The 18,745-nt window shown below is 45.6% G+C and overlaps 1 protein-coding gene across 4 annotated transcripts in view; it reads left to right on the forward strand.

The window, feature by feature from the left end:
* Positions 1-4: 4 nt before the first annotated feature.
* Positions 5-18,745, forward strand: part of dph1 (diphthamide biosynthesis 1) — a 105,542-nt gene continuing 86,801 nt past the window's right edge. For 3 of the 4 annotated variants that reach the window (XM_036961178.2, XM_090218617.1, XM_090218618.1), the window contains exons 1-3: positions 5-132; positions 757-906; positions 12,092-12,155. In XM_036961178.2, the coding sequence (XP_036817073.1) occupies positions 81-132; positions 757-906; positions 12,092-12,155 (266 nt within the window). In that variant the 5' untranslated portion in view covers positions 5-80. Of the gene's footprint in view, positions 133-731; positions 907-12,091; positions 12,156-18,745 lie in introns of all 4 variants that reach the window. The other variant, XM_036961179.2, reaches the window with a different exon arrangement.

The raw sequence follows: 18,745 nt of genomic DNA on the forward strand, positions 1-18,745 counted from the left end.
CACATCGATTGTTCCGCCTGCAACGATGGCTTCTGCATTAGATTACTGCTGCCTTTCTGGTTCCCACATGCACCGGAAATATGGCGGCGCCCACTGTCGAAACGCAAGTCGTACCAGCTAAAAAACCAACCGGTAAATATGAGTCTCCGTTATAAAAATGCTATCACACGAGAAATAACCAAGAACGTGGTGTATGGGACATGCTTGAAAAAACAGTGTAATAAATTGCCACCATGAATAAAGAATTATGACGCAGATAAAGCTAGCGACCAGCTAATGCTAATAACAAGGAAAACTGACTCAAATGGTTTGAAAGTGTGATTAGCTAGCTAACTTACTTGATACTTATCTACAAGAACGAAATATATGAACATTATAGAACACGTTTTTAAATATTTTTAAGCTCCTGGGTCTAACTTTCGTCATCTGCTTAGAAAACATGGGAGACCAGTAGGTTGCACCTATTTATGCTGTAATAAACTACAACAGCATTGTATTAACGTTTTGTTATGACTGGATTATAATTGTTTATGGAGTTGTGGTTTTTATAATTAGGCCTGTACAGGAATAGGGACTGTGGAATTTCAAAGCACTTACCAAAACAATATGTAACAACTCAGAAGAGTAACTTCATGTAAATTATTACCAATAATCATATGAGACTCTGCCCCTACACCGTATTTGATCTGAAGCCTTCTGTCTTGTCAGTGTTTGTCAACTATCTCCTACAGTAAAATTATTTGATTCTTCCCCAAGTACGAGGACCACGGCGGGTGGCCAATCAAATTCCTGATGAAATCCTGCAAGACCCAGAGTTACAGGAGGCTATCCGTGCTTTGCCTTCAAATTACAACTTTGAGATCCACAAGACAGTCTGGCGGGTGAGACAGGCCACGTCTAAGAGAGGTAAGCTCAGAATAGGCCTATTCATTACTTTTCTACTATCTATAGGGCTTGGATAAAGTATTTACCACAAGTGGACTCCTTACTGGAAAAGTATAATAAGGTGTGTCTATCAGTTCCTGGCTAAGGATAACCTTAAACCTGGAGAACCTCAGAATAGCTAGTGTTGCTATATAGAAAGTTACCTTGCTATCTGAATACTTGAATATGCTTTATCATGCAGTTTTAATGTCTATCTATATCAGACACCATTAGTGAATGAAAGATCCAATAACAAAAAAAATAGGTAATGCAGTGTTTCTTGATGGTTATTGTTCTGGTAACTTGTGTTGTTGTGGTATTTACCAGGAAGGCCTAGTTCTTACTATAGAACATAGGAGTACCATGTTCAAATACTGCCTATCAACGTTATTGTCAGCAGTTGTCTCACAGCTAGAGTCAAACTAAACTATGAACCTTAGGACATTCACAAGTTGGAGTCTGCTAGAGCAGCATTTCCCAAACTCGGTCCTGAGGCCCCCCTGGGTTCACTTTTAGGTTTTTGCCTGAGCACTACACAGCTGATTGAAATAACAAACTTATCATCAAGCTTTGATTATTTGAATCAGCTGTGTAGTGTTCAGGCAAAAACCTAAAAGTGGGCCCCAGGACAGACCCCTGTGAAGTGTTATAGGGTTGTGATGGTGATGAGAGGGTGATGTGTTATTGGGTTGTGATGGTGATGAGAGGGGTTATTAGGTTGTGATGGTGATGAGAGGGGTTATTAGGTTGTGATGGTGATGAGAGGGATTATTAGGTTGTGATGGTGGTGAGAGGGGTTATTAGGTTGTGATGGTGATGAGAGGGGTTATTGGGTTGTGATGGTGAGGTGTTATTGGTTGAGGTGTAATTGTGTTGTGATGATGTGTTATTGGTTGTGATGATGATGAGGTGTAATTGGGTTGTGATGGTAATGTGAGGGTTGAGGTGTTATTGGTTGTGATGGTGATGAGGTGTTATTGGGTTGTGATGGTGATGAGGTGTTATTGGGTTGTGATGGTGATGTGAGGGTTGAGAGGTTATTGGGTTGTGATGGTGATGAGGGGTCATTAGGTTGTGATGGTGATGAGATTTTCACCTTGTCAGCTCGGGGGATCCAATCTTGCAACCTTACAGTTAACTAGTCCAACGTTATAATCACCTGCCTCTCGTTGCACTCCACAAGGAGACTGCCTGTTACGCGAATGCAGTAAGTCAAGGTAAGTTGCTAGCTAGCATTAAACTTATGTAATAAAAAACAATCAATCAATCAATCATAATCACTAGTTAACTACACATGGTTGATGATATTACTAGTTTATCTAGCGTGTCCTGCGTTGCATATAATCTGACTGAGCATACAAGTATCTGACTGAGTGGTGATAGGCAGCAGCAGGCTCATAAGCATTCATTCAAACAGCACTTTCGTGCGTTTTGCCAAGAGCTCTTTGTTGTGCGTCAAGCATTGCTCTGTTTATGACTTCAAGCCTATCAACTCCCGAGATTAGGCTGGTGTAACCGATGTGAAATGGCTAGCTAGTTAGCGGGGTGCGCGCTAATAGCGTTTCATACGTCACTCGCTCTGAGACTTGTAGTGGTTGTTCCCCTTGCTCTGCACTCACCCATACAGGTGACATTGATGACACTGATACTCTCATCTAACAATCACACATAGAGAGCTAGAATGGAGGGGGCAAGAGGGAATGGTGAAGAAAATAGCCCTATTCCCTATACATTGTACTACTTTTGACCAGAGCTCTTTAGGTACTATTTGGGATAGGGTGGCTTTAAGGATACTGCCCATGTCTCTGTTCTGTATTGGTTTCATTAGAGAGTTTCTTCTCTCTCTGGGCTCGCAAAATCAAAAGATCACCTTATCGACTCTGCACTCTACCCCTCTCTCTCTCCCTCCATCTGTTTCTGCCTGGGCTTTGAACCCCTTCCACTCAGCCTCTCTCACTCATCCTCAGTTGAATTGGCGTCTTTGTTTTGGTCATTTCACTTCCTGTTGGAATGGAATGAAATGAAGCAAGCAAACACCATTGTTTTTACTGCCCAGCCCCAATTGTTGAGTGTAAACAGAAGCAACAGCTAAGTGAGCATACATTTGGTTCTGGAGAGTTACCATAGCCCCTTAGAAACGTCAGAATTTCAGATTTGATTGTGTCGTAGCGTTTGCTGTCATTAAATGTGAACACTGTATATTATCAAATCAATTCTCTATGTGTAATTATTACACGATTAAACTAATCACGGAATAGTAATTAGCTAGGAAGTCGGGGCACCACGGGAAAATGTTGTTTATAGAGTTTAAATTTCCCAAATATAACTCGTCAGATATTTTATTATCTTACTGATTACCGTCTTCTATTAATGTATTGTTACCTCATTAATCTCATTCCTGAATGTCGCAAAACCTTGGAGATCTGCACGAACCCTAACATCGATCATGAATCAGTGATATACAAATTGGCTTAATTATTTATTTACTAACTAACTAATCAATCACAGAATTACATAAACACACAACAATTAGTTATACATTGGGTACTAACATGACACAAGGAAAAGTCCCTAGTGGACGAAACCGATATGATGGCTTGGTAGACAAAGCAAAGGGGGCTCAAGAGCAGGAATGTCTGCTGGATAATAGTTCATCAGAGAGATTATAGTTGCGTTCCCCAGAAGTCCCAAGGTTTTTCGTGGTTGTAGGTTGTTATAATGGATACGTCAGAGTACCATTTGGAAATGTTCTTAGATCGGATGCGTTTAACAGACTAAAGTATTTAAACAGACGCAGCCTGAATAATTGGTCTTTAGTTTGTAGATTTCTTCGCCATTTCAGCGTGTTGATGATCTCCACATTCTCTGGTCTTGCCCTTTTGTAGAGTTCTAGTTTAAACCACTTCACACACCAGCATCATCTGGTATGTTTTGGTCTAATGTAAATTTTGTCGGAAGTGTGTTTTATACTTTTAATAGAAAAGGCGGCGTTCCATTACGCCGGTGTAAATATCTGTGCTCACGGGGGTGTCACTGACTTGTTAAAACTTCATATGAAAAGCCATCCTCTCATTTAGAAAGCTAACATTTCATATTTTCAAAAGTAGTCTTATACTTAATCATTAATTGTATACAACATTCAGGTGCAAACCCCATAATTGAGAAGTGTATACAAACAAAGAAACAGCAATGTGTCTCCTGTCCTTCATGATGTCACCAAATGAAACATATTCGACATGACTGTTCCTTAAGTGTCCACAGACCACTCCATCTGCTTGGAATACAGAAATACTGTTCAATTATTCAACCTTTTGACGTTACCGTACTGCAAAGTCTTTCTCTGTGGTAACAAAAGGATTCTCAGCCTTCTTTTTGGCCGAGTGGGGTAAAGAGTTTTAGCTATTTATGACCGTCATAAACCTTTGGTGGGAGAGGGAGAGAGAGAGAGAGGGCTGTGATCCTCACCCAAAAAGGGCACGTCGTAACAACTGTGATAATTTCAGACTTTTCATGGTAAAAAGTAATGGTGCCGATAGAGATAGTCGCCTCGCTTTGCGTTCTTAGGAAACTATCCAGTATTTTGTTTTTTTTATGTATTAATTCTGGCATTGTTACCCCAGGAAATCTTAAGTCTTATTACATACAGCCGGGAAGAACTATTGGATATAAGAGCAACGTCAACTTACCAACATTACGACCAGGAATGTGACTTTCCCGAAGCGGATCCTGTGTTTGAACCACCACCCAGGACAATGGATCGGATCCCAGTAGGCGACCCAAAACAATGACGCCGCAGAAGGGGAGGACGGAGCAGTCTTCTGGTCAGGCTCCGTAGACGGGCTCATCACTCACCGCTCCCGGGTATACTACTTGCCAATGTCCAGTCTTTTGACAACAAGGTAGATGAAATTCGAGCAAGGGTTGCCTTCCAAAGAGACATCAGAGATTTAACATTCTCTGTTTCACGGAAACATGGCTCACTCCGGATATGTTATCAGAGTCGGTACAGCCACCCGGTTTGTTCATGCATCGCGCCGACAGAAACATACATCTCTCTGGTAAGAAGAAGGGCAGGAGTGTATGCCTTATGATTAACGAGTCGTGGTGCGATCATAACAACATACAGGAACTCAAGTCCTTTTGTTCACCTGACCTAGAATTCCTTACAATCAAATGCCGACCGCATTATCTACCAAGAGAATTCTCTTCGATTATAATCACAGCCGTGTATATCCCCCCCAAGCAGACACCACGACCGCCCTGAAAGAACTTCATTGGACTCTATGTAAACTGGAAACCATATATCCTGAGGCTGCATTTATTGTAGCTGGGGATTTTAACAAAGCTAATCTGAAAACAAGGCTCCCTAAGTTTTATCAGCATAACGAATGCGCGACACGGACTAGCAACATTCTGGATCATTGCTACTCTAACTTCCGCAACGCATACAAAGCCCTCCCCGCCCTCCTTTCGGCAAATCTGACCACGACTCCATTTTGTTGCTCCCAGCCTATAGACAGAAACTTAAACCGGAAACGCCCGTGCTCAGGTCTGTTCAACGCTGGTCTGACCAATTGGATCCCACGCTTCAAGATTGTTTCGATCACGTAGACTGGGATATGTTCCAGATAGCCTCAGACAATGACATTGATGTATACGCTGATTCGGTGAGCTAGTTTATTAGCAAGTGCATCGGTGATGTTGTACCCACGGTGACTATTAAAACCTTTCCCAACCAGAAACCGTGGATTGATGGCAGCATTCGTGCAAAACTGAAAGTGTGAACCACTGTTTTTAATCATGGCAAGGCGACCGGAAACATGACCTAATACAAACAGTGTAGCTATTCCCTTCGCAAGGCAATCAAACAAGCTAAGCGTCAGTATAGAGACAAAGTAGAGTGGCAATTAAACTGCTCAGACACGAGACGTATGTGGAAGGGTCTACAGTCAATCACGGATTACAAAAAGAAACCAGCCCCGTCGTGGACACTGACGTCTTGCTCCCAGACAAATTAAACAACTTCTTTGCGCGACAATACAGTGCCAATGACACGGCCTGCTACCAAAACCTGCGGGCTCTCCTTCACCACGGCCAACGTGAGTAAAACATTTAAACGTGTTAACCCTCGCAAGGCTGCCGGCCCAGATGGCATCCCTAGCCGCGTCCTCAGAGCATGCGCAGACCAGCTGGCTGGTGTGTTTACGGACATATTCAATCAATCCCTATCCCAGTCTGCTGTTCCTACATGCTTCAAGAGGGCCACCATTGTTCCAGTTCCCAAGAAAGCTAAGGCAACTGAGCTAAACGACTATTGCCCCGTAGCACTCAATTCCGTCATCATGAAGTGCTTTGAGAGACTAGTCAAGGATCATATCACATCCACCCTACCGGACACCCTAGACCCACTCCAATTTGCTTACCGCCCCAATAAGTCCACAGTAGAGGTCGACCGATTAATCGGAATGGCCGATTAATTAGGGCCGGTTTCAAGTTATCATAACAATCAGAAATTTGTATTTTTGGATGCCGATTTTGCCGATAGAAATATATATTTTTTTACTTAAAAAAAATATCTTTTTTTTTTACACCTTTATTTAACTAGGCAAATCGGTTAAGAACACATTCTTATTTTCAATGACGGCCTAGGAACGGTGGGTTAACTGCCTTGTTCAGAGGCAGAACGACAGATTTTCACCTCGTCAGCTCTGGGATTCAATCTTGCAACCTTACGGTTAACTAGTCCAACGCTCTAACCACCTACCTCTCATTGCACTCCACGAGGAGCCTGCCTGTTACGCGAATGCAGTAGAAGCCAAGGTAAGTTGCTAGCTAGCATTAAACTTATCTTACAAAAAACAATCAATCAATCATAATCACTAGTTATCTACACATGGTTGATGATATTACTAGTTTATCTAGCGTGTCCTGCGTTGCATATAATCGATGCAACGCTGGGAGTTGATTTAACAAAAGCACATTTGCGAAACGGTTCCGTATTTCACTGAAATAATAAACGTTTTGTTTCCGAAATTATAGTTTCCGGATTTGACCATATTAATGACCTAAGGCTCATATTTCTGTGTGTTATCATGTTATAATTAAGTCTATGATTTGATAGAGCAGTCTGACTGAGCGATGGTAGGCAGCAGCGGGCTCGTAAGCATTCATTCAAACAGCACTTTCATGCGTTTTGCCAGCAGCTCTTCGCAAGCACAGCTCTGTTTATGACTTCAAGCCTATCAGCCTAATGGCTGGTGTAACTGATGTGAAATGGCTAGCTAGTTAGCGGGGTGTGCGCTAATAGCGTTTCAAACCTCACTCGCTCTGAGACTTGGAGTAGTTATTCCCCTTGCTCTGCAAGGGCCGCGGCTTTTGTGGAGCGATGGGTAACGCTGCTTCGAGTGTGGCTGTTGTCTATGTGTTCCTTGTTCGAGCCCAGGTAGGGGCGAGGAGAGGGACGGAAGCAAAACCTTTACACTGGCAATACTAAAGTGCCAATAAGAACATCCAATAGTCAAAGGTATATGACATACAAATGGTATAGAGAGAAACAGTCCTATATTAACTATATTAACTACAACCTAAACCCTCTTACCTTGGAATATTGAAGTCTCATGTTAAAAGGAACCATTACATGGCACATATTCTCCAACACTTTGTTTTTGCATTATTTAAACCAAATTGAACGTTTCATTATTTATTTGAGGCTAAATAGATTTTTATTGATGTATTAAGTTAAAATAAGTGTTAATTCAGTATGGTTGTAATTGTCATTATTACAAATAAATAAATAAAAATTTGCCGACTAATCGGTATCGGCTTTTTTTGGTCCTCCAAGTATCGGTATCGGTGTTGAAAAAAATCCTGATCGGTCGACCTCTAGTCCACAGACGACGCAATCGCAATCCCATTGCCCTAACCCAACTGGACAAGAGGAATAACTATGTAAGATTGCTGTTCATCGATTATAGCTCAGCATTTAACACCATAGTACCCTCCAAACTTGTCATTAAGCTCGAGACCCTGGGTCTCGACCCCGCCCTGTGCAACTGGGTCCTGGACTTTCTGACGGGCCGCCCCCAGGTGGTGAAGGTAGGAAACAACATCTCTGCCCCGCTGATCCTCAACACTGGGGCACCTCAAGGGTGCTTTCCCAGCCCCCTCCTGTACTCCCTGTTCACCCATGACTGTGTGGCCGGATTAGGGAGGGTTTGGCCGGTAGGGATATCCTTGTCTCATCGCGCACCAGCGACTCCTGTGGCGGGCCGGGCGCAGTGCGCGCTAACCAAGGTTGCTAGGTGCACAGTGTTTCCTCCAACACATTGATGTGGCTGGCTTCCGGGTTGGATGGCGCTGTGTTAAGAAGCAGTGCGGCTTGGTTGGGTTGTGTATCGGAGGACGCATGACTTTCAACCTTCGTCTCTCCCGAGCCCGTACGGGAGTTGTAGCAATGAGACAAGATAGTAGCTAGTAAACAATTGGATACCACGAGATTGAGGAGAAAAAGGGGTAAAATAAAAAAACACAAAAAAAAGCACACAAAAAAAAGAAAAATACTACACCCATAGCTTATCTGGTCACATACTTTATCATACCTCAATTCCTCTCTATGTTGTCCTTGTATTTTTTTTAAATCTTGTTTTCCCTGTGTGCTGAGTTGTCCGTGCCTGCAATGGTCTCTTTCTCACGATAGTTGTTCTGCCTTGCATACTGAATTGTACCTGTGAAAGTGGAAGGCAGGAAACAGAGGCAGGGCAAAGTGAACAGGGAGACAAAACAACCTTGTGTGTCTGGAGGAACCATGAACATGTTTCCCTCAGGGCTGCGAAACAAACCCAGAGAACTGTTTCTCTCAGAGGAGACAGAGCAGTCAGAGACGCGTATGATTTCCCTCTGGTCTTCTCCTTTAACACCTCTGAATTCTTTATGTTACATCTACACAAGTCTACAGATGTTTTTTGGAGTCTGGGAGAAGTCAGCCACTAATTGCAGACAGAGGTTGAGGCAACTTTTATTTTCTGCAGCAGCTCAAATCTGATTGCAGATGAAATGTGCCCCACAGTATAGTGTAACTGACGATTACGCTGAAGAAGTACAGACTGAACTGAACACAAGCCCCCTGAGCACCTTCCACACTGTTATAGAATGCTAATACTAGACAGAAGGGAAATCTGAAATAGTACAAATCTCAGTGCTGGGGCCCGGCTAGACAGGATTGGCGACTTGGAAGTGAACTTGTATTTTTCAGCTCCTCAGCTGACCTTTTTCTCCATTCACTCACTAAAACTGGTTGCTGCACTCTCTGTTGACACCTCCCAGACAGAAATCCCCCTTTCTGACAGGCTGACACTCAAACCAATCACAGACTATCATATGTGCATGTTGGTACGTGTGTCCGTGGGAGGATGAATGACAAACACACAAGCATTCTTGACATTTTGTTTGTGTTAATGCTCCTGTGACATTCATGACATTTTAGCTCACATGTAAACACACACACACACACACACACACACACACACACACACACACACACACACACACACACACACACACACACACACACACACACACACACACTAAACCTCTAAACCCTTGTGCAGAGCCTGTACACTGAGATCAGATGGAAAGAGAGCTCTTGGCTTCTGTCAGCCAGGGCTGTTGTGAGGCTTAGAAACCTTTCTCGGTTAATAAACTCGCCCTTTCCCAGGTAATGACCTGTCTCTGTCTGTCTACATGGTGCACAGTGATACCTTAACCTTTCATCAGAAAGACACACTCCTCTCCTCCTTCCCTCTCCTCCATCCATCACACTTCAGGGCCATTCTTTCTTTTTGTCAGCGCCCTTTTTACTTTTCCTAGGCCATTTTTTATTGTTCAGTGTTGTCTACAGTCCTGTTTTTGTTGTTTATCTTTGCTGTAGGAACCCACTGCAGTATGTGAACATTAGGCCTGAAATATTTATCGACACTGCAGTCTAAGTGTCCATTCACTGTAGTCACATGGTTTATCAAGGTGATGTGTGACAGGGTCAGTCTGACAGTGAAACATTGTCAACACTCTTCCCAATGTATCTAAAGTTGATTTAAACAGAGCCTCCGCGAGTCCCAGTGTCTGCTAGAGCCAGCCCACCGATCTCAGCATGCACAGGAAATGCAGACTGGGTTACACTACCTTTGATGCAGGGAAACATTTAAAGTGTTCCTTCAATTACTGAAAATGACATCAAATTCAAGGGGATTTGCGAAACAGAGGACAGTGGACGAACGGCTTGTACATAAATATCACACTATGGTATAATCCCATTTGAGTAAAGAAAGGCTAAATATTCAATCATGCTGAGCACTTTACATAAGTATGCATAGCACAATATGTAACCACACCAACATAAGGACATCAGTCTGTTACCAAGACAACAGCTCTGGATAACCAATTTGCGCAAGGAGGACGCAATGGCTTGATGTGAGGGGGAAAAGCCTCTTTGTTATTCAAAATGGATCTGTTCCAATGTGAAATTAATGTGATATCAATTGAAGACTAAAAGGATTAGACCTACTGGGATGTGTTGTACATTTGCCAACATTGCAGAACCTGCAACACCTGTCTGCATTTTGCCAGGGATGGATGAACTAGCCTTCTAGCCTAGTTTTGAGTGAATCTATGTTGTACATGATAACCCCAGTTTTGTAAGTTTTGCCTTCCTGTTGACTGTGGCTACAGTATTTGTAATTTATGACAAAAAATAACCATGTTTGTTAGAAATGTAGGTCATTCAGGGCCTCCCGAGTGGTGCAGTGGTCTAAGGCACTACATCGCAGTGATGCGGCGTCACTACAGCCTGGGGTTCAATCCCTTGTGGCGGGCCGGGCGCCTGCAGGCTGACCTCGTCGTCAGTTGAACGGTGTTTCCTCCGACACATTGGTGTAGCTGGCTTCCAGGGTAAGCGACCAGGTGTTAAGAAGCGTGGTTTGGCAGGTCATGTTTCGGAGGACGTATGACTCAACCTTCGCCTCTCCTGAGCCCACTGGGGAGTTACAGCGATGAGACAAGATCGTAATCACTCAATTGGGAGCAAAGGCGGTAAAAATGACAAATAAAGATATATGCTGGTCAGTGTGACGCGCTGTCTGTGTTTGAAATATGGGTTTAATTGTGGTTGTTTGTCTGACCCGTTTTCTGTACGTTTTCCTAAAGGGTTTATGCCATTTCTCAGTTGCAGATATTACCCCGCCCCTTGTCCCCTTCCTCTGACTTTAAGTGTAGCTGTTTCTCCATGTCCTATAGCCTAGATCTCTATATCAGCAACATTTGTGTTATGTCTGATACATCATCATCATGTTTACAACCGACATCTTGCACATTCTCAACAATAGAAGGAAATTGGGTGAGAAACTGCACTGGGCTACATGTTGAGAGAGCATGCCTTTCTTTATAGCATTTTGTCTCTGTAAAGTTGTTGGCATCATTTTAAAGAGGTGTGATATTTTGTGTCTCAACCCTGGCAATGAGCCAACCCCCTGATGAAAGCATTTCCCATTGATTCGTCTTAGCTGGTGTCACACTCAAATAAGGTCCTACTGGAAACACATGCTGCTCTCAGCCCTTCACATCAGCAGCAGGACCAATCCTTCCTTTGTGTGATTGCTTGATTCCCATTTCACAGCGATTTGATCCATTTCTCCATGATATCTTAATGCTGCATGAGAAGAAGCACAACGTTTCCTGATTCTTAGCGGTCTGCATTGTGAGAGGGATATTTGTGTGTGTGACTGTGTTTGTGACTGTGACTCATGAAGCTGTTGGCTGTCATTGACAGAGACAGGTGGAGAAAAGGTGACTAATGGAATGCTAGGAGAAAAGGGAAGTGTGAAGACAGAGCAGAGCTGATACACTTCCATTTCCTGTTGTGCATCTCTCAGTAAGATAAGACAACAGTAATGCAATGGACGGGAGAGAATTACCTTGAAATGTCAGCTTCCTTCTGTCTCAGTGAAGCACTCTAAAGTAATAACATAAGCTACAATATACATGTAAATACTGTCTAGGATGTATTAAATAATGTGGTTGTCACTCAAGCTGCAGTTCTGTGTGTAGACTGGATAGTTTGTCCTCTGAACCTTACCTCTGACTGTCTGTCTGTCTGTCTGTCTGTCTCTGTTCACAGTGGCCCTGCAGCTACCGGAGGGACTGCAGATGTTTGCCTGTGTCATCGCTGACATCATCCAGAGGTAGGTACAGCATACAAACACTCACCACTCACTAATGTTTTCAATAGGTGGCAAGTGTGACTCGTGCTCGTTTTAAAATTAAACAGATTCTATCTATTTGTTGTTAGCTAAAAACATTGATGTTTCTCCCTGAAACGGATCCCCTTGACTTTGTGTTAAAGTTTTGGTGGCTTTAGAAGGTGCTTGATTGAGGGAGCAGTCGTCGTCCTTGCTTAAGTTGAAGTTGAGCCGGCATGGCCATTCTAGTCATTAAGCCAGCCAGTGTTATCATCATTCCCTGCCTGCCGCAGCCAGCTCATATCTGGTCTTCAGCAGAAAATTAGACACGATTGTGTCCAGGGCTCGAGCGGCTATCAACGCTTCACTCGATCACGGTTGGAGGAGGGACAGCCATCATTCCTGTTAATTACATCTTGTTACAGTCTGCATAGACCCCTTTTGCACACAGACACTCCATCACACAGACACTCCATCACACAGACACTACATCACACAGACACTCCATCACACAGACACTCCATCACACAGACACTCCATCACACAGACACTCCATCACACAGACACTCCATCACACAGACTGATGCAGGAGTCCAAACCTTCCTGCGGGTTGGAGTGCCTCGGCATCAGTCTTTTCAGTCATTTGTCTTGTATACACTGAGCTTTGGCCTACGCCGTGCCAAAACAAGTTTGTACAACATTGATAAATTGGTTGAAAAAAGAAGTAACCCCAAAGAAAAACACTTCAGTTTAGACCTAAAATATGCATTTGAAGTGTTGAAAGAGGAGCTCTGTGTTTAAGGACTTTCTTGACTTGTGTGGTTGTTTCCTTCATCTTCTCATTTCACCCCTTTCTGCCTCTCTCTCTGCTGTGACGACTGTAAGGGTTATCTAAAAGAAGATGGCTGCATGACTCCACATCCAAAGTAGATTACTTTCCTATGTGTGTGTTCGATACTAATGAGGTTAGTTGATGGACGTAAAGGATAGTGAGCTTGGGAAGGGAAGCTTCCACATGGTTATCAATCAGAGCCCGTATTTGATTTCAGACAGGAAACGTAGTTCATGGTGTCCTCGTATGAAGCCATGCCTGTCATACCACAGTTATGGACCGTTGAGAAACAGGAACCCCAGTGGGCTGAAAGCTTTGATTTTCCCCTCTCCTCCTCCTCGACCCAGCCCTCCGCTTTCCTTTTAACCCCTCTCCTCCTCCTCCTCGACCCAGCCCTCCGCTTTCCTTTTAACCCCTCTCCTCCTCCTCCTCCTCGACCCAGCCCTCCGCTTTCCTTTTAACCCCTCTCCTCCTCCTCGACCCAGCCCTCCGCTTTCCTTTTAACCCCTCTCCTCCTCCTCCTCGACCCAGCCCTCCGCTTTCCTTTTAACCCCTCTCCTCCTCCTCGACCCAGCCCTCCGCTTTCCTTTTAACCCCTCTCCTCCTCCTCCTCGACCCAGCCCTCCGCTTTCCTTTTAACCCCTCTCCTCCTCCTCGACCCAGCCCTCCGCTTTCCTTTTAACCCCTCTCCTCCTCCTCCTCGACCCAGCCGTCCGCTTTCCTTTTAACCCCTCTCCTCCTCCTCCTCGACCCAGCCCTCCGCTTTCCTTTTAACCCCTCTCCTCCTCCTCCTCCTCGACCCAGCCCTCCGCTTTCCTTTTAACCCCTCTCCTCCTCCTCCTCGACCCAGCCCTCCGCTTTCCTTTTAACCCCTCTCCTCCTCCTCGACCCAGCCCTCCGCTTTCCTTTTAACCCCTCTCCTCCTCCTCCTCCTCGACCCAGCCCTCCGCTTTCCTTTTAACCCCTCTCCTCCTCCTCCTCGACCCAGCCCTCCGCTTTCCTTTTAACCCCTCTCCTCCTCCTCCTCGACCCAGCCCTCCGCTTTCCTTTTAACCCCTCTCCTCCTCCTCCTCCTCCTCGAACCAGCCCTCCGCTTTCCTTTTAACCCCTCTCCTCCTCCTCCTCCTCGACCCAGCCCTCCGCTTTCCTTTTAACCCCTCTCCTCCTCCTCCTCGACCCAGCCCTCCGCTTTCCTTTTAACCCTCTCCTCCTCCTCCTCGACCCAGCTCTCCGCTTTCCTTTTAACCCCTCTCCTCCTCCTCCTCGACCCAGCCCTCCGCTTTCCTTTTAACCCCTCTCCTCCTCCTCGAACCAGCCCTCCGCTTTCCTTTTAACCCCTCTCCTCCTCCTCGACCCAGCCCTCCGCTTTCCTTTTAACCCCTCTCCTCCTCCTCCTCCTCTACCCAGCCCTCCGCTTTCCTTTTAACCCCTCTCCTCCTCCTCCTCCTCGACCCAGCCCTCCGCTTTCCTTTTAACCCCTCTCCATCACTCCACTAGTGCCACGCCTCCCTCATTCCCTCTAATTTCTTCATCCCTCCCTGTACGGCCACCCCTCAGAGAGAGAGAGAGAGAGGAGGAGATAGTGGCCCTGTCTTATCAGCAGCACTGCTATCAGCAGGAGAGTTGTCTCTCATATCCGGGCTTAAACCAACACTGTATACGCTGTGTTCATCCCAGAGTCCTCTAAACTAAAGCCACCTCATCACCTCAGCCCATCTCACCCCATTTCAGCTAATGAGAGCAATTAACGGCAAATGATTGCTTTCCTCACGTCCTCACCTCCCTCACACCTCTCCTCCCCCTTCTCTCCTGCATGTCTCACCCTCGCACCCCATCCAGATCCTACAGATTATATAAAGAGCAGTTTCCTCTGTCATCAGTTGCTGTTGTTTGTGTTTCTTCTCTTCTCTGTATAAATAATTACATTGGAAACCTCATTTGACTCCCAGGTCACAATAGTTCACTGTCAGTAAATCTAGGGAATGGGCTTGGCCCTTGAATAGGGGATTTAGCTACAGAGGCATTGTTGGATAGTTGGTGTCCCTGGTCACCATACTGTATCTGTATCTGACCTCTACTCACCCTTCCCGTTCTGTGGGGTCAGCAGAGGTTTCTGTCAGATGTGGATGTTTAGTGACTAGTAAGGGCCTGGCTCCATCTCACCCACTGGTGGGTGAGCTGATCGTGGATTTCAGGTAACAGCAGAGGGAGCACCTCCCCAGCCACATCGAAGGGACAGCAGTGGAGAAGGTGGAAAGTTTTAAGTTCCTCGGCGTACACATCACAGACAAACTGAATTGGTCCACCCACACAAACAGCATCGTGAAGAAGGCGCAGCAGCGCCTCTTCAACCTCAGGAGGCTGAAGAAATTTGGTTTGTCACCCAAAACCCTGACAAACTTTTACAGATGCACAATCGAGAGTATCCTGTCGGGCTGTATCACCGCCTGGTACGGCAACTGCTCCGCCCACAACCGCAAGGCTCTCCAGAGGGTAGTGAGGTCTTGCACAACGCATCACCTTGGGCAAACCACCTGCCCTCCATGACACCTACAGCACCCGATGTCACAGGAAGGCCAAAAAGATCATCAAGGACAAGAACCACCCGAGCCACTGCCTGTTCACCCCGCTACCATCCAGAAGGCGAGGGCAGTACAGGTGCATCAAAGCTGGGACCGAGAGACTGAAAAGTAGTTGCTATCTCAAGGCCATCAGACTATTAAACAGCCATCACTAACTCAGAGATGGTGTTGCCTACATTGAGACCCAATCACTGGCCACTTTAATAAATGGATCACTAGTCGCTTTAAACAATGCCCCTTTAAACAATGACCCTTTAAATAATGCCACTTTAACTGTTTACATATCTTACATTACTCATATCACATGCACATACTGTATTTTATACCATTTATTGCACCTTGCCTGTGCCTCTCAGCCATCGCTCATCCATATACTTATATTTACATATTCCCATTCACTCCTCTAGATTTGTGTGTATTAGGTAATTGTTGGGCAATTGTTAGATTACTTGTTAGATATTACTGCACTGTTGGAACTAGAAGCACAAGCATTTCGCTACACTCGCATTAACATCTGCTAACCACGTGTGTGTGACAATACGCTTTGATTTGATATGGTCTGTCGTCAGTTGGTGTGGGTTGGACTGGGGCGTGGCCATGGCTTTATAGCTGGCCATATCAGTGTAGAGATGAAGGGGCTAAGCTGCCCCGTGGGTACGGAGGGTGGGGTGGACAGCTATAAAGCCTAATGAGAGCAAGCTGCTCTGAATCCTAGCCCATGCAGTCAGTTAATACACGTCAACTATGAGAGTGAACACGCTCGCAGGCGCTCACACACACACACACACTCTCACGCACACACACAGACAAAAACACAGGCACTAGGTGAAACGGGCACCGCCAGGATATAGATTCAGCTCAGTGCTCACATACAGCCAGAGAGAACGCCTACACAAGGGGACAGGGGTGCTCATGGAAGAAGCAATGTACATGCATGGACACACACTGAAACAAAGACAGTAGTATGCTTGTATAAGCTGATCTCACTTTCAACAGTACAGTATATGTCTGTACAGTCACACTATGGAGGATTGGCTCATACTAAGAATATGTGGCTATCTGTTCCACACAGGCACCTGTAAGCATACTCTCTCCCACAGAGAAGTAGAGAGACTGCACCACGCTTCCACTGATCATTTAGAATGTCTCCCACAAGCAGGCCTGCTTCTGTTCTTTAAAGAGGCTTTGATAGGCCCACAAAGAACTTAGTAAACCTTGTAAAGGTCTGCTGTAATGGCTCCAGTTGAAGAGGCACGCTCTGACTTCACACTGTATCCTCTGCTTGCCTGTAATACAGCTACACACGGGCTGCATCCCAAATGGCACCCTATTCCCTAAATAGTGCACTATTGACCAGGGCCCTAAATAGGGCACTACTTTTGACCAGGGCCCATAGGGCTCTATGTAGGGAATAGGGTGCCATTTGGTGCAGCGTCTCTGTTGATAACTGCCAAAGCCATTCAAAGAAACTTAAGGCATAACTCAACTTGCATAACAAGTAAACAGACAGATAAGAACACAAGCGAGGGAGAAGTGATCAGAACAACAGAAAGAATCCCTGACTCAGACAGGCGGGCGGCGGGCGATGGTGTGTGTTGTCATCCCGCCATATGTTTCATTGCCTTTGATGCCAGGCCATCTGTCTTCACCGCAGCCTTGAATGATACTTTGATGAACTTCCTTTAATATTTACTGTGCTGCTCCGGGAGTGGAGAGCCAGGGCTTGTTGTCGTCATCCATGGCCTAATCATGGAGACTGGGAAGGAGAGAGAAGTAGAGAGGGAGAGGGGGCGGCAGTAACATCTAATGTCCTCTGTCACCTGCTCTCTGGCACGGAAGAGATGGGCCTCCTCCAAACAGAGAGATATTGACTTGTGGCATAACTAGGATCTTGTACTTGGGGGTGAAGGTACATGACATGAGAGCATTATGTAACAGAGGGCCCTATTCAATGACTCATACACTCACGCAGTTCACAGTATGAAACAAAGAGGAAGTCATTTGTATATTTCGGCTTTTCAAACATAGATTTGTCACTGTGCCGGCCCAGGAGAATGTTATTTATGATTGACTGGCCCTTTGTTATAAATGTAGTGGTTAGATATTCTGGCTATTTTCATGTCAGCACGCCACTTAGATCAACAGCCTCACCAGTTGAATGCCATGTCAGATGAAACACAGGCAGTGATTGACCTGCCACTGTGTCCATGACAGCAGAGTGAATGAAATGGGAGTTTAGAGCCTCATTTCTCTTTCTCTCACATTCACACTCACACAGAGAGCGTGAGCCCCTGCTGTCTCAGACCTTTCTGGTCACTCCATCATCCCTCTGGACCCCATCCTGGGGCTTCATCAGCCAGAACCTGATCAATTTCAGACACTTTTATTCATTTTAGTCTGCTGTAGCGTATGTGTGAGCAGCAGTAGCAGTCTCAGCCCACAGCCTTCCATGGTAAATGTCAGCCCTGCCTCTATAGAGGAAGACTGGCAAGAGCCTCCCTGCCCTCGTCTCATCACTCGCCCCCCAGCCTCTCTGTTCCTCCCACAGCACAGCTGAGCAGTAGGTAGCGGGAGCCTGGGTGTGACAGTGTGTGTCCCGGCCTTCTGTCCCCACCAATTACATAAGAAGCTCCCACTGGGTGTAGAGAGCAGCAGGGCCCCCATTGTGCGCTCGCGCACACACACACACACACACACACACACACACACACACACACACACACACACACACACACACACACACACACACACACAGACACAGACACAGACAGACACAGGGCATCTCTCTGACTAATGAGCTCTCCTGCTTGGCAGCCCCCTCACTACCTTCCCAAACGCCCAATCACGTCGGTCTAAGGGCCCTGAGCAGAGACAGGCAGACACAAACTGGACCAGGCAGCTATAGCATGCCCGGCCCACTCCCATCCCCACGACCAGATAAGTTTTCAGTGCTATTTCAGGTTTAGTGAGAAGTCTCTGAGTGCAGCCTGCTGCAGGAAGTCACAGGTGGAAAAAGATCCTCCCACACCTGTATCCCATATCCCAGCCATCACAACCCTGGAGGACCACAAACTATAGACCACTGTTATATTGGCCAACCTAAATCACCACTCTGACTGGAGCATGGCGGATAGCTGCTGGTGATATACTGGCTCTCATATAATGCCTTGGCAGATAAC

The sequence above is a fragment of the Oncorhynchus mykiss genome, chromosome 24 (assembly GCF_057628025.1).
Source record: "Oncorhynchus mykiss isolate SJ-2025 chromosome 24, ASM5762802v1, whole genome shotgun sequence".
NCBI lineage: Eukaryota > Metazoa > Chordata > Actinopteri > Salmoniformes > Salmonidae > Oncorhynchus > Oncorhynchus mykiss.